The sequence below is a fragment of the Blennius ocellaris genome, assembly GCF_963422515.1.
Source record: "Blennius ocellaris genome assembly, chromosome: 12".
Taxonomy (NCBI): Eukaryota; Metazoa; Chordata; class Actinopteri; order Blenniiformes; family Blenniidae; genus Blennius; species Blennius ocellaris.
Genome location: NC_137661.1, coordinates 9,387,436 through 9,401,895, shown reverse-complemented (window position 1 = coordinate 9,401,895; position 14,460 = coordinate 9,387,436). Strand labels below are relative to the sequence as shown.

Sequence of the window (14,460 nt, the reverse complement as noted above, 5' to 3'; positions counted from 1 at the left end):
CACCACTCAAAGTCCTGTTATGTCAGTTCCCGTGGGCCTATTTTCTCGCTGTTGTTTGCAGACAGTGTTATCTTTCACAACTAGTAAACAAGAGTAAAACTGGATTTGATGAGAGGCAGTCTATTCTAATGGGTCGACTCTGTCTAATTAGTATTAAGCACTGCATGCTAGAAGCTCACAAAAATCTGTGCTTTAACCAACGTCAGCAGTCCAAACCACTGAAGAATTTTTGTTGAATTAAAAACAAAACAACCTCTGTCTTGTTTTGGCAATTCCCTTTTCTTGAAACAAATATATTGCATGCAGATACTTTAAACGTATCCATGTCTACCTGCAAACATTTTGCACACATTTTGTTCAAAGATTAGTTATAGTGGCACATTGCCACGTCATGCTTTGTATGCTCACCGTCGCATTTACACCAAAAAATAACAAAAGAATTCAAGTTAATATAATCTAAGAGTTTGCCTGTGAAATTTCAGGAAATTTCCTAATGTTCCATTGCTGATTAGTTCATTTCCCCAGAGAGCTGTTATGATGAGTGCTGCATTACACATTCCTATAGGACGTGTTGCAACTGATATCGTTTACAGCTTTTTATTCCTATGAAGACATTTAAATGGAACCTGTGTGTCTGCAGAATAGGTGCCACAGCCGCAATGTTTGAACCAAACTGCCTCATAACTCGGTCCGCAGCAGCGTTGCTTGTCGTCACTGATAGCGATGACCTCAAAGATCAGGCTGATGGGCTCATTACCCTTTAATGACTTTTCATCCAACATCCTCCTCCCCCAGGCTCCTGAGGGGGCGGAGGACCATGTGACTATACTGCTGCGGTTGTCAAGGCTCTCCCGGGGCTCCCTCTTCCTTTTACCAAACTGCACAACAAAATCCAATCCACTGCATACATTTTTCAAAATAGAGAAAATTAATGAAGCTATTAGCTTAAACAGCAGATATCAGCCAGTTGAAGTGGATAATAATAATCATGAAACACTCCTCTATTAGTGTCTGTGTATGTGAAGATGCAGGCAAGGTGATATGTAAGGAAGGTTTGCTTCCTCCTATTGATCTATCAGGTGTCGTAATGAAGACTCCGAGATTTACGCCAAAACAGTGAAGTTAAAGACCTACACTGTGTCTCCCAGTTGCTTTATAAGGCCTCCTGTGTGTGAGAAGTGACTTAGCTCTTGAAACACCAACAACAGGACCAAGATGATATTGCAAGACTTCCATTCATATGGGTATTTTGCCTGTTTGCTCCAGGTATCCCCCAATCAGATGTGACCGCAGTAGTATTATTATTTATTTATTTATTTGAAAATTTGTCCAAGGGCTTCAGGGTTTTTAATGTTATAGTTTTTTTTTTTATCTCCAGAAGTCTTTAACCCCTAGTTTTTGTCACATAAACTATTGTTTGCCACCAAGTCTGGGGGAAAATATAATTATATATATATTTTTTACATAGTATTATAACTTAATTCTACTCACCACATATTCATAAAAACTTCAAATATTTTTTTTTAATATTTTAATTGTGACACCTGTGGTCTGTGGATGAAAAAAAAAATACATACATACAGGGTCTACCCTTTTAAATGGAGGATAGCTAAATTTGGAGTGATGCGACAATAACTATTAAAATCAGTGAGAAGCTGTTGATATAGCATCATAACTTAGAATTTTAATTAAGGTGGGGGAGAGTCTGAATATCTTGGAGGTTAAAAACACATGGAATTGACAGCCAAAGTACCAGTACAAGGGGCGTGGGAAGGAAGAGTTTTATAGGTATGAAACATTCAGCTCTGAGAAAAATATTCCCGGCCCATTTCTCAGAAGTACTCACTGGTTATTCACAGCACACTAATATGCAAATACAATGTCTTGTCAGGTCCCTGTTTGGACATACTGTGCAGAGTTGATGAAAACTGGGGAAATTTAACATGTGACCTTCAGGCTCACGGCCATCCGTCCAGCACGCTGTGGGCCGGGCTCATGGAGATCAGGCTACAGCAGTTAATGTGAGTATGAAGCTGCTCGGTTATAATTCTTCTCTTTCTATTATCCATAACGTGCATGTTTGTACGTGAACGAGTCACTGTGATGAACTGGGGAAATGTTTCTTAACTACTCACCGGGGGGGTTAAGTTTGTGTATTTACTCTGATCAGAAGAGAATGCTGTGAGATACTCTGGGGGCTTTAGGCTGTTATAGTGACATCATTAAAGAGGCAAACACTGATTTAAAACCCCCTGATACAAGAATATGTCATGTTTCTACATGCTGTGCACTGTTGCTGTTGTAAAGGTTGACCAAATCTGGCTAAATAGTACTTTGGCTGATGTCTGACATATACGGAAATCTATTCACTTCTCTACTTTGAGGAATCGTCATTCTTGTTAATGAAGATTAAAAAAAAGACTGAATAAGACAAATGTGGACTTAACTGTGTGGAAAGGTTTCACCTTAAATGAAAAGTCACTTAAATTTGCAGAATAAATATTTGAAAAATCTAGTTTTTCCAGGGAAATTGACCACACTTTGAATTAACTCAACATCTTTGTTGCTTTGACACTTTTGTCCTATTGATAAAGCGGTAATCAACGTCATTTTTATCTGTTTTCAGGTCCCACGAAGGGGACACCGATGGAAGTGATCTTGCATCGGATGATCTTGTCGTCTGTGAAGCAAAGAACTCCTTCCTGTGCTCAGTCACCTTAAATCAGATGAAGAGTTTTGTCACAGTAGTGACGGTCAGCATCGCTGAAGCTGCGGCTCCACCAGTTCTGCTCCGAGTTCCTGCATTTCCTGGTAAGAGATGGTTCTGTGAGATGTTTCGTTACAAACTGCTTTTTTTGGAAAGAAACAATTTGCTTTCCAATGTTCTTAAATCTATAAATGTTTGCTTAAAATGAAAGGGCTTCCTCCAGGAAAACAGCGCCTCGATATACAGTACGTACACCCATATAAACACCTGTTTATATGGGTGTACGTACCTACCTGCACAACCTACCTTATACCTGACAAGACATATGTTGTATTAAAATATATCTAAATAAAATCAAGTAGGAAGCAAAAGATCAAGAAAGTTACAAGAATATACATTACTTTTTTTTTTTTTTTTTAAAGTTTGCAATCCATTTCAGATTGTGTCTGAACATAGAACAAACTGAATACTAAGTTGTGCTTTATAACCACCTGGTGCATGCAATGAAGCTTTTGTTTCATGCTGTTGACACTTAAAAGGCTTCCTGCACCTTACTGGAAAGTAATGTTAAAAAAAAAAAAAACACCTCTAAATGTTATAATGTTAACGTGCAATTTTTTAAAGCCATTTATTGTGAGTCATCTGAGTTAAGACTACCAGTTTGTCAGTGTTTGAAGATGTGAAATGTTTGACAATTAAGATGAAAGATGGGTATTTCGGCCAATTTAGCACACTCATAGTTCCCAGCATTCATGTTTTATTCTTTAAGTTCTGAAGAATGCGTATGCAGCCTTGCATGAAAATGAAGCAGAACTTCTCAGTGTTTGAAGCAAAAACATGTTTTCTTCTTTCACATTGAACCTTAAAGACGGATAAGGAGGAGGACTGTTATTAAGCAGCCAGCGGCTCAACATAGACTGAAAGCTGCTGCTTCATGGCCCAGTGTTTGTGTGCATGTGTGTTAGTGTGGGTTTGATGAAGGCATGTTTTAATACAAAAGAGCAAATTATTAAAAGTCCACAACTGACAGTGTCCAGTAAAATCACACCCATCTTTCCAAAACATCCGGACATGTACCTACGGTTTTTCCTTCCTCTTCCTAATGCACTGTGTACCATAAATGAATGTACACGCTGCTTCTACAGAGTGAATGTAAGCTCATTTCATGTCCCTTCAAGGTGTTGAATACACAGCAGGTGTTTCTGTGTGGTTTCTCAAGCGACAGAGAAGGATTTTTATATGCTCACTTTGTTCAACATGGCCTCCCGTGTTAAACCAACAGAGCAGAGTGTTAACGCTCTGTTCGCCATCGCTTACATGTTAATGGTCTTTGTATTATGATTCTGTCAAGGTTTACTGAGCTCCTTGAGCTCCTTGTCTTGTCTTGTCTCCTTTATCTTTTTAAAATTTCCTCTGGTCATCACTATCTTTTCAATATCTTTTTCAAACATCCAATTTGGAGTGAAGCATAATATATTGTGTACCTGACAAGTGATAGGGATTTTTTTTTCTTCTTTTTGGCTTAACAACAATACTTTGGGCATTTTCTCTTGCTTTCTTGTGTTTTTGTACTCTGTATCATTTCTTGGACAGAATGTAACGTTACCACGGAGACAGTGGGTTAAATTTAAGCCACATTGTGTGTGTGTGTGTGTGTGTGTGTGTGTGTGTGTGTGTGTGTGTGTGTGTGTGTGTGTGTGTGTGTGTGTGTGTGTGTGTGTGTGTGTGTGTGTGTGTGTGTGTGTGTGTGTAAAATGTTTGATGGATGAAAAGTCATGCTGAATTGACTCTTTGCAGGCCTTGTTTGCTTTGTGAAGAGCAACAGTCACGAGTTAATGTAATCTGAACTGTCACTTGTGGATTAAGGGGTGCAGGATTAAGAGCTCCAATCAGGATTAACACTTTTATCTTTAAGTCTTTTACTTGCTCGACTCACAGATATCACTGATCCACGAGAAAAATCATTAAAGAATCAACTGGAAACACTTTTAAGTTTAAGGTGATCTTAAGCAACAAGTTAATTTGTTATAAAACCAGCCCTTGCTAGAATCCACCTCCACCTGGCTGGTGCCTCAGTTGGAGGGAATCTCTGAACATTACTGTTGGCCCCACAGGCTCTTCCACCTGATGAATCAGACGTCGCCATCATGAGTCGATAAAACCTTTCAAACGTCCATCTTCACATTTTCTTGATGCAAACTTGACTTTCGGATCATGTGTCTTGTTCAGTGATGGTTGACGGTTTGGTGCAGGATGTTTCTTTTTTTTTTATTTTCCACTTTTTAAAGTCTGTTGCATATTTCTTGTGGCCCTTTTTGCCAAAAGCAAGGAAACTACCTAATTATGCCACCCTGATATAAGATGTTAACCTTCTTTCGCCGCATCCTTCGTCATTACACAAATGTATATCACCTGGCACGTTCAAATCCAATATACTTTCATGTTTATGGAGCTTAGAGTTTGTAAATATGCATAAAGATGGCAGTATGGTCAAAATACTCACTTGCCAAATAAGTGTAGCCAGAGTGTAGATGTGAGTCAGTCTCTTGTTCCCAGTGTCTGAACAGTCTGAAAAATTAATTGTTCAACTGTTAATCATCAGACTCTGTCACTTCTCCACTCCGTCAAGGTATTTTTGTGGTTTTATGTCACTCAATTATCTCTTCATTTATGTGTCATGATTAAATGATGAACAGCTGCACCTTTGTTATTGTAGCAGCTACGCCCGTCGGCTTTCGCTGGGCGACAGTGAACATAAATCTGGATCCACAACTCAGATTTCCACAGACAGTTGATGCTCGATATATAATCACAGAGATATTACCAGATCCTTTTGACATTTTGGTGCATTTATAATTATGTTGAGGTTTAATTAAAAGTGATAGGATATGTAATTTGTGCTGGGCTGACAAAATAAATTACATGCTGGCTGTTTTTCTTTTGAACTCTCTACTCCAGGCTTTTGATAGCTTTGTGTATAATTAATAATCCTGCTACAAATAATACAACGGCCTTGATTATCCTCGTATGAAACTAAGTTTCAGTATAGCAAATCATTAGCTGCAACAAGCTGTAACAAGTACATAGTTGATAGAAATTAAGCAGCAGGTTTCAACTGAATATCTGCGCGTTAATAAGCTGTGAGTAAAATTACCTCATATTCCTTGTTGCAGAGGAGATTAAGTGACGGTGTCATCATTATGAGTAATTTGTCAGACGTATAATGAAAAGTCTCCTGTGGCACACGAGGTACAATAATCTGTCCTGCTTTTTCTTTTTTCTTTTTCTTTCTTTCTTTCACAGTGAAACCAAATCCTCCAGGCAACCTGTCACACATTCAGACGATTGAAGGAGAGCTGATCTTACACTGGAACAGACCTTCAGACCTCAAGGACAGCACACTGAGATATGAGGTCCGGTACTCATCCAACGCTACTGACCCAGCCTGGCAGGTAAATGCTGACTTATTATCTATCGGCCAAACACCATGGAATGGAACAACATGCCAATATTTGCTAACTTATAGTTCATGCAGCTAAATTCTATAATTATCAGACATATTATCTGTCATTGAAAGTATGTACAAAATATGTACATGAATTAGTTCTAAGAAACACGAATTTTAATGATTGAAAATAGGGAGTATAAGATAATTACAAAATTACAAAGTCGTAGTGTTTTTAGAGGCTGACTGTATTACAACAGGTCAGCTGCAGTCATGTTGTGATGATGACTTTCATTCAGTCATCTGCATATGATGACGATGATGATGAAGGTTCATTGTCCTTCTGTGTGCAGGTGGTTTCTGCTCCTGGAGAGCCCAGGTTGTCTCTGGATCTGAAGCCCACACTGAACTACACAGTCCAGGTCCGATGCTCCAGCCTCAAGGAGCCTCCAGTGTGGAGTGAGTGGAGCGAACCTCACCACATCTGCCTGAACAGTAAGAAAAATTCATCCCATCAAAATGTTTATGTTGAAAGAGTTCCAAGGTCATGAACTATTATAAGCTAAGTTTATGTTACGTTTCTAGCCTTATATTTTTAAACTAAAAACCTGTTTTCTTCGGACATGCTGCAATATCCACCCTGCCTCTAGCCTCTACGAAGGGACAGGTTGAAAGGGGAGGGGTCCAGACTGTGCAGACCTAGACTGGCTCTTCGAACAATGAGTGTGTTGGATTTAATAATAAACAATGATGAGTTTCCAGAGGACTGTATAATTTATAATGTTTGTCTATTTGCAAACAACACATTTGATAGAAATTTGTTTTTTGGCAATAATCAAATCTATGGGGTTGTTTTGCATTTGTTATATTGTCATTTTCAGCACCAAGTGAGCTCAGTGGAGGACTGAGAGGGTTCTAAAAATCATGCAACCTCACCTCAACCTCATTTGCTATGAACCCAGTATTTTAAATTAGTTCTAATGGCTGCATTTCATCTCTCATTTTATCTCATCGTGCTGACGATGATAATTCATAACCATGTGACATAGGTGCTGTGTTGATCTTGATTACATTTTATGCCATTTACATCGGTGCAAAACTATTAATAATGAAACCATCTCATTAGCCCGAACCATTGAAGCAGAACTCATTTTGAGATCAGCCAGTGTCAGTAAACCCTGAATCAGAGGTCGTTTGCCAAGGTCAGAGACCAACTGCACAATCACAGTGGCATAAAAAACAGGTAGAAATGAATACTGAACTTAGTTGCAACTTTGATTGTAATGAGTGATTTGTCATCAGACTCTGTTTATTTCTTGATGGCTAATTCATTAGGTTTTACGTTTTGGAACAAGGAGACATTGGAAACATGCAGCACTGCAGCTCTCCAGAACCACATCCCTCTGGTTATACACATACACACTCCACATAGAATGCAGATCTGTCCAGTATTCATGAAACTTTCTTTTTGGATTTGTTGATGAGTCATGTTCACTTTTCTGTCCTTGCTGACAGAACAGACGTTTTGGTTCAATGCATCATAGCATTCAGTTAAGACAATAATCCTCATCTTTTCCCCACAGCTTGAGACAAAAACCTTGTGTTTTCGTTGTATAGAATAACGAGAGAATTGTGGGTGAATTAGAGTGAAGTGTTTGGTTTGTTTGACAGTTTTTGTTTGGGTTACCTTTGGTATTGTGACATCAATTTATCAGACTTTATTTTTTTACTGTCTGAAAATAAAAGAATAGAAAAGAAGCCGCATGATCACAAGGTCTTTTTCAAAATGTGATTTTTTTTGCTGTGTGCAGTGGTGAGCTACATTCCTGAGAAAGTTGTTGTGCGACCGGGGGAGAACGTGACCGTGTACTGCGTGTTCAACGACCACAGCATCAATGCCAGCGCGGCCGTGTGGATGCTGAACCTAGGACAGCTGGTCTCTCGCAGTCAGTACCGTGCAGTCAGCCAGTGGGTAAGAAAACACTCTCCTTACCCGTCTCAACTCTTTTAAGAACTGCTCTTTGTGCTCTTAGAAAATTTAAATGTGAATTTTCTTTGGTTCAAATCAGGTCAGCCAGATCACAGTTCATCCTTCAGAGCACCGGATGTACCACCTGCTGAGGTGCACTCAGGAGTTCTCCATCCCGTACAGTCAGATCTACATAGAAGGTGATTTTTTTTTTTTAAAGCAAAAATGGCAAGAATGTGCTTCATCTATGGCAAGGTCACCCTCCAACTAAATGTATTTTTTTATATTGAGATGTTTTGAGAGAGATATATTAGCTATTTAATGAGACAGCATCCATATTTCTCACAGCAAGTTATCAATATGAATTATGAAGAGTTAATATAAGGTTTTAAAATCTACACCAGTGATTTTCATGTGCAACAGCAGCAGCAACAGGAAACATTTTAGTTGTTGAGAATATATAATAATAATAATAAAAAACACTGAGGAGAAGGTAAAACATCGAAGCATTTTATCAGAACACACATTTCAGAATAGATGTGCCTCATGTTTGATGGAGATATGTTCTGTATAAAATATAAAAAACAGTTGCAGACTAAATGTAATGACTCACAAGTTCCCCTCATCCTCATATACCTAAAAAAAAAAATCTGTCCATTTTTGTTGTTGTCCCTTTTTTGTAATTTTCTTTTTTACTTGTATGACCTCATTTAAATAATTGTTTTAAACATTTCAGACATATAATTCATAACAAGCCATACAACACGTAATTCATACATACATACATACATACATACATACATACATACATACATACATACATACATACATACATACATACATACATGCCAGAACACTCCCTCTCACAAAACCAGTGAAACATTGATGTGATCATTTGAACCATCTTTTAAGATCTAAATGCTGAATTAACCTCTAATAAACTTTTAAAGACTAAATTGCTGTAAAACCCAGCATGTGTTGTTTATTTTGGCTGTAATGTGTTATTGCACCTTTGCCCCACGTTTCAACAGATATTTTAGAAAAATATATATCTATTTAAAAACTGTAGACAGATTATATAAATAAACCTCCACAATAGATTTTTGCGGGGATAACATTGCTGGAAATCCTGTTTTGTTTTTTTTCTCTCATGAATTGATCAAAGACAGGAAAGAGAGTGATAACATGTTTCCACACAGCAATGAAAACAAATGAACCGCAGAGCTCAAAAGATATTCCATGTGAAGCTCGTCTTTGCCCTTAAACCTCACAGTGTTTCTGTTTTGTGTGTTTCAGGGGCACCAATTGATATAAACTGTGAAACCAATGGTGACATTGATGCAATGGACTGCAGTTGGACAATGACGCAGTGGACGAAGCCCACATTTAGATCCAAGTAAGGCAACATTTACTGTAATATAAAGAGTCGTTCTTTCACTACGTGCACTTGTTTGTGCAAAAGTGCACATCATTAATGAAACATGCATCAAAAACCTACAAGGCAACGTGCCTAAAAACTAGATGTTTCTGAATATAAAGTATTACTGTAAGTATGATATCCTCTGAATCAGTGTAGGGTGGGCTTCACTAAGGTTGATTGGCGCAGCAGTAAAACGACGAGGGTCAGTCTGATAACCTTTTCCCAGCATGTGGATATTAAAGCTGACAACGTCTCAAAGTTTGAAAGTTTCATTTTCTCAGGGTGAGACATAATGCTGAATTATATGTGGTCAAGGTGAGTTGACGTTATGTTTTGTCTTGTTTTGAATGAAGGTGGGCCGACTTGACCTGCGACGAGATGGAGGCGAGGGAGAGAGCTGGGGAGGACACGGGGGCTATGGACCCGGAATGCGTTGCAGTGAAATCCAGGTCAACAACTTGCATCATCCAACCTCTTAGAATGAACTGCTACAAACTGTGGCTGGAGATGCCCTCCATGTTCGGCCCCATTAAGTCCAAACCCGTCTATATTTCACCGATCGATCATGGTGAGTAACATTTTTAAAACGTTGTAATTCTGACAACTTGTTACAGCCGCTGTACTTTCTCCTCCTTACGTTGTCAAAACTGGCTTGTTACGTCTTACAACTGAAGATGATTCCAAAACAGAGAATTATATTCAGCCACGAAGAAAAGGCATTCAGTTATTTAATCTGTGTGACTGTTAAGTCGATATTCACCCATGAGCAACCGACCACTTGCATAACTTCATCAAAACAGAGTGCGTTTCAGTTTTCTTCTTTGGTTACATTTACAGTCACAATTCAGAGCGACAGTGAAAGTGGACCTGAGAGTAACAACCTTGGATACTCACAGTACAGAAAATAGTGAATTTGAGTGATTAAGCTAAAGTTTTTTACATCCTATCTTTACTTGTATTAAAGTAAAGGATGTGAGTATTTGAGCCACTTCTGTTTATGGGCTGGTTTCCTGATCTGAACTAATAAAGAAAAAAAAAATCCTTCCCTGTAATCAAAAGAATTAAAACAGTGTTGAGAATGGACTAATAAAGGCTGAGTGGATTTGCCTGCAGCGAGTGGAGCTCCGTCAGCTGAATTGAATGGAGAATCCTTATCCCATATACAAACCAGGGTTTGAGTCCCTGCCCACAATCCCTCTCTCTGTCCTGTCTTTGTCTCTCCTTCTATCCACCGAACCCCAACCCGTACAGCAGAAAGGTGCCACACCTGAGTCTGGTTCTGCAGGGAAAACAGACTTTTTCCTCTCCACTGTCACTTATGTTTGCTCATGTGGACTTTTATTGAGTTTTTCTCTGTAAAAGTGCCTTGAAATGACTGTTGTATTTGGAGCCATGCATATAAAACTGAATTGAATTGAATTATCTGATGTTTTTACAGCAATATATACATGATTACTGACATGTTGTGAAACAAACTGAAACTATTCTGCATGGTTTGGCCCACCCACAGTGAAACCCAACCCCCCCACTACAGTGAAAGCAGTCAGCCAGAGGAACGGGGTGCTGACGGTCACCTGGGAGCCACCGTCTCTGCCAGCACAAGGTCTTCAGTGTCAGTTTCGCTACCGGCCAAAATCTCCTCTCGGAGATCAGCCAGAGTGGAAGGTGAGCTCTTCTGCTGTCCGCAGCTTTGTTGACAATTGTTTACCATTACAAGTTGTAGACAACATTTATGAACGTGTGCTCCTCAACTTAAAGCTGGATGAATGTGTACATATGCAGAACACAATGCATTGCAGTAGTCACATCTCTCACTAAGTGATGACACATCAAATCCACCAATACAGGGGGAAATTCAAGTATGTGGATCTACAGGTCTAGATCATGATGCTCCATGTCAGACAATATTATTATTTTCTTTTTATAAATTTCAGTTCCAATCTTATTATTAAAAAAAAATACTATTTGAAATTAGACGCATGCTTTCTATTGTGTCATCTTGAAGAGATCCAGTAAAAAGCCAATCAAAAATGAGGGGAAAAAATAAACTTCCTTTCATTGAGGAGAAAATAGAGGGAGCGCAGCTGTCCTCCTCACAGATTAGGTTTCTTCTTTTCCATTTTCCCCAAAGACTTAAACATCTTCTGTTTGCAGGTCCTGAGGTCAGTGCGTGTTGCCATGGCAGAGGTTGCCGTGTCAGACATGTGCCAGGTGTACGTCGTCCAAGTATGCTGCATGCACACAAATGGCACTGGATACTGGAGCGAATGGAGTGAGACTGTTCACTCCACACCACAAAACAGCAGAGGTAAAATCTTTCAAGAAATACATTTCTTGACTTCAAGTTCTAGCATCTCTAACTGTTTGAGAAGATGAAAACCTCGACAAATCTCTCCTGATATATATTCACATGTGGAAAATGTCCCATACAAACACCATCTAACTGAAGTAAAACCTGGAATGTTTGTCTCCTGACTCAGCCCCTCAGTATGGCCCTGATTTTTGGAGGATCCGTCAGGATACTTCCTTCGGAAACCAGACGAACATTACTCTGTTGTTTGAGGTAGGCAGACATATTTAAACTCGTGGTTAAATGTTTAGTGTTACTGTGTTTTCACTGTCAACAAATAATCAGAACGGTGTTAATTTGATCAGGAAGCAGAATCCATCCCAAATAGATATATAAACAGGTTTATTGACCAAAAGAACATTTGTTTTCTTAGTCTGAGGTCCACAATGGTACATTTATCAAGAATATTACATGTATGTGAAAAGATAAAGCGGCATGTATCACAGCAGTAGAGCATGCACCAAGGGAAGTTTCTACTCTCGTTTCAGGAAACTATTGTGAAAAATGACAGCAATGCATCATCAGCTGCTCAAAGAAAATTGCGCAGTCTCTCTCTCTCTTTTTTAAAGATGTTAACAACAGTATATTTTTATCGTAGTTACAACTCAACTAACCCTAAAATGCTGCTTGCCTTCCAGCCTCACCGTGTACCTGGAAGCTCCTACTGTGTGGATGGGTTCATAGTCCAGCACCAGGGTGCGGGTGGCGTTGTGAAAAGACAGCAGATCAAGCTGGTGTCCTCTTACAGCTTTGAGTGGAACCAGGAGCCCCAGACCGTCACTGTGGAGGCCTACAACAACCTGGGAAACTCCTCGGGCAACATTAACATGACGCTGGAAAGAAAGCCAAAACGTGAGTGAGTCCCAGACTTCCTGGTTGATGTCAAAATGACATGTACCTTTTCTACCTTTGACTCATTTTAATTTTGATCATACTCATTTCTGCCTCAAAGTGATCATATAGTTTAGGCATGAAATAAGAATGGTTAAGAATTAACACATTTACTTACATGCAAACAATACAATGAATTTAAAATGCATGGTTACAGTATTATGAAAGCAACATTTCAATAGTCAATAATCCATCAAACCTGTGATCAATCATTTAGTCTCAGACACTCAAACCCTTTTGTTTTATTTTTACAATTAGAGATGTTTTTTTTTGGGTTTTTTAATACAATAGGAAGAGAGTTTCATCAGCAGTTACAGATTCATGATTCAGTGTTAGTATCCACAGACTGCTCACTGGAAAGAAAATAACAAGATGCTGACTCTTACCCAGGTTTCTGACTTATTCTTATCCAAGTAACCCATAAACTAATTTGCCTGCTATTTCATATTTTCTGATTTTGAAAACATTAAGTTGGATGCTTTGATTTGTTTTGTTGTTTCTGAGACACCATAAAGTAAGAGTAAGGCTATTCTTTGGCGTTGGTGTGCGTTCATTTGCGGCTATGACTATTCTTCATTTTAATACGTACATAATAGAATAATGTGCACCAAAGCTTGGAGTAAAATCAGCCCTACATGGACACATACAGCGAAGATACACTGCATGTCTCTCTGTGGAGGGCTTTAAGCCCTGATTAAGACCCGGCAGCCATTAGCTTCAGTGTTCCAAATAATGTTTGTTACATTCGACAACAGCGGCAACAACATTCATTTTGTTTTAATGACAGCCGTCTGTGTGCGTGTGGGTAATTTCCGTCTCTGCCATTACTCATGATTCAGACTTGTAACTGGCAGAAATAGGAATGCTTTTCCATGAAGATGGCCAGTTTTTTTATTTTCCCTAATTTGTTTTCACAAAAACATTTCTCGTTAAACATCTTTTCACTTATGTGAGGGCATTACAGAGCACATGTTTACACTGCCATTACCATTTAAAATAACAACTATGCAGCTCCAAAATGTCAAGCTGCCACAGTACCTGCACGGACAGCATATTTTCTCTTTCTAGTTTGGAGGGGAAAAAGTAGTTGTTGGGGTCAGTATGTGCTCGATAAATATGTAGGAGACTACTAGTGAACCTGTTTTCCAATCCAGCTTCACTGATGCTAATCGGGATTCTAGATATTCACAGATAATTGTATTTCACTTAAACCAATGGGAGGTGGATGTCAGAATATTTAATATGAATGTTTTCAATTTTTTGTACAAGATTCTTCCTACAAATTACATGCAAGCTTTTGACTAAGCCAAGAATCCTATTTTATATTACAGATTATTCCAAACAGTTAAACAAACATGGCTTCATGGGATAAAAGCTTGCATTCGGTTTTTCCCACATAGTTCAGTTGACATGTTTAAATAAGTAGTATTAATATTAGTAGTCTGTGGCAGGTTAGAAATGCCATGATTTATTCTGACTGGGATTGAGTTACCATGTTATTTATTTGTACTGAACCATTTTGCATACATACTACAACTGATAATGTAAACAAGACACAATATAAATATTCCCATCATCACATCAAGATCAAACATTAAATCATCAAAATCCTGATTAAGGTCTCTGATTTAGTTGGTGCCTTTTCTCTAAATAATATATATCTATGGGCATCAACAAC

The 14,460-nt window shown here is 38.6% G+C and overlaps 1 protein-coding gene across 3 annotated transcripts in view; it reads left to right on the top strand.

Annotated features, from left to right (window-relative positions):
- The window catches only part of lepr (leptin receptor), a 36,455-nt gene that overhangs the window by 17,478 nt on the left and 4,517 nt on the right, over positions 1-14,460 (top strand). For 2 of the 3 annotated variants that reach the window (XM_080505797.1, XM_080505798.1), the window contains 12 exons: positions 1,892-2,021; positions 2,627-2,811; positions 6,011-6,159; positions 6,506-6,647; positions 7,964-8,124; positions 8,222-8,321; positions 9,418-9,517; positions 9,895-10,109; positions 11,052-11,206; positions 11,696-11,849; positions 12,022-12,104; positions 12,530-12,743. In XM_080505797.1, the coding sequence (XP_080361923.1) occupies positions 1,892-2,021; positions 2,627-2,811; positions 6,011-6,159; positions 6,506-6,647; positions 7,964-8,124; positions 8,222-8,321; positions 9,418-9,517; positions 9,895-10,109; positions 11,052-11,206; positions 11,696-11,849; positions 12,022-12,104; positions 12,530-12,743 (1,788 nt within the window). The remainder of the gene's footprint in view (positions 1-1,891; positions 2,022-2,626; positions 2,812-6,010; positions 6,160-6,505; positions 6,648-7,963; positions 8,125-8,221; positions 8,322-9,417; positions 9,518-9,894; positions 10,110-11,051; positions 11,207-11,695; positions 11,850-12,021; positions 12,105-12,529; positions 12,744-14,460) is intronic. The other variant, XM_080505799.1, reaches the window with a different exon arrangement.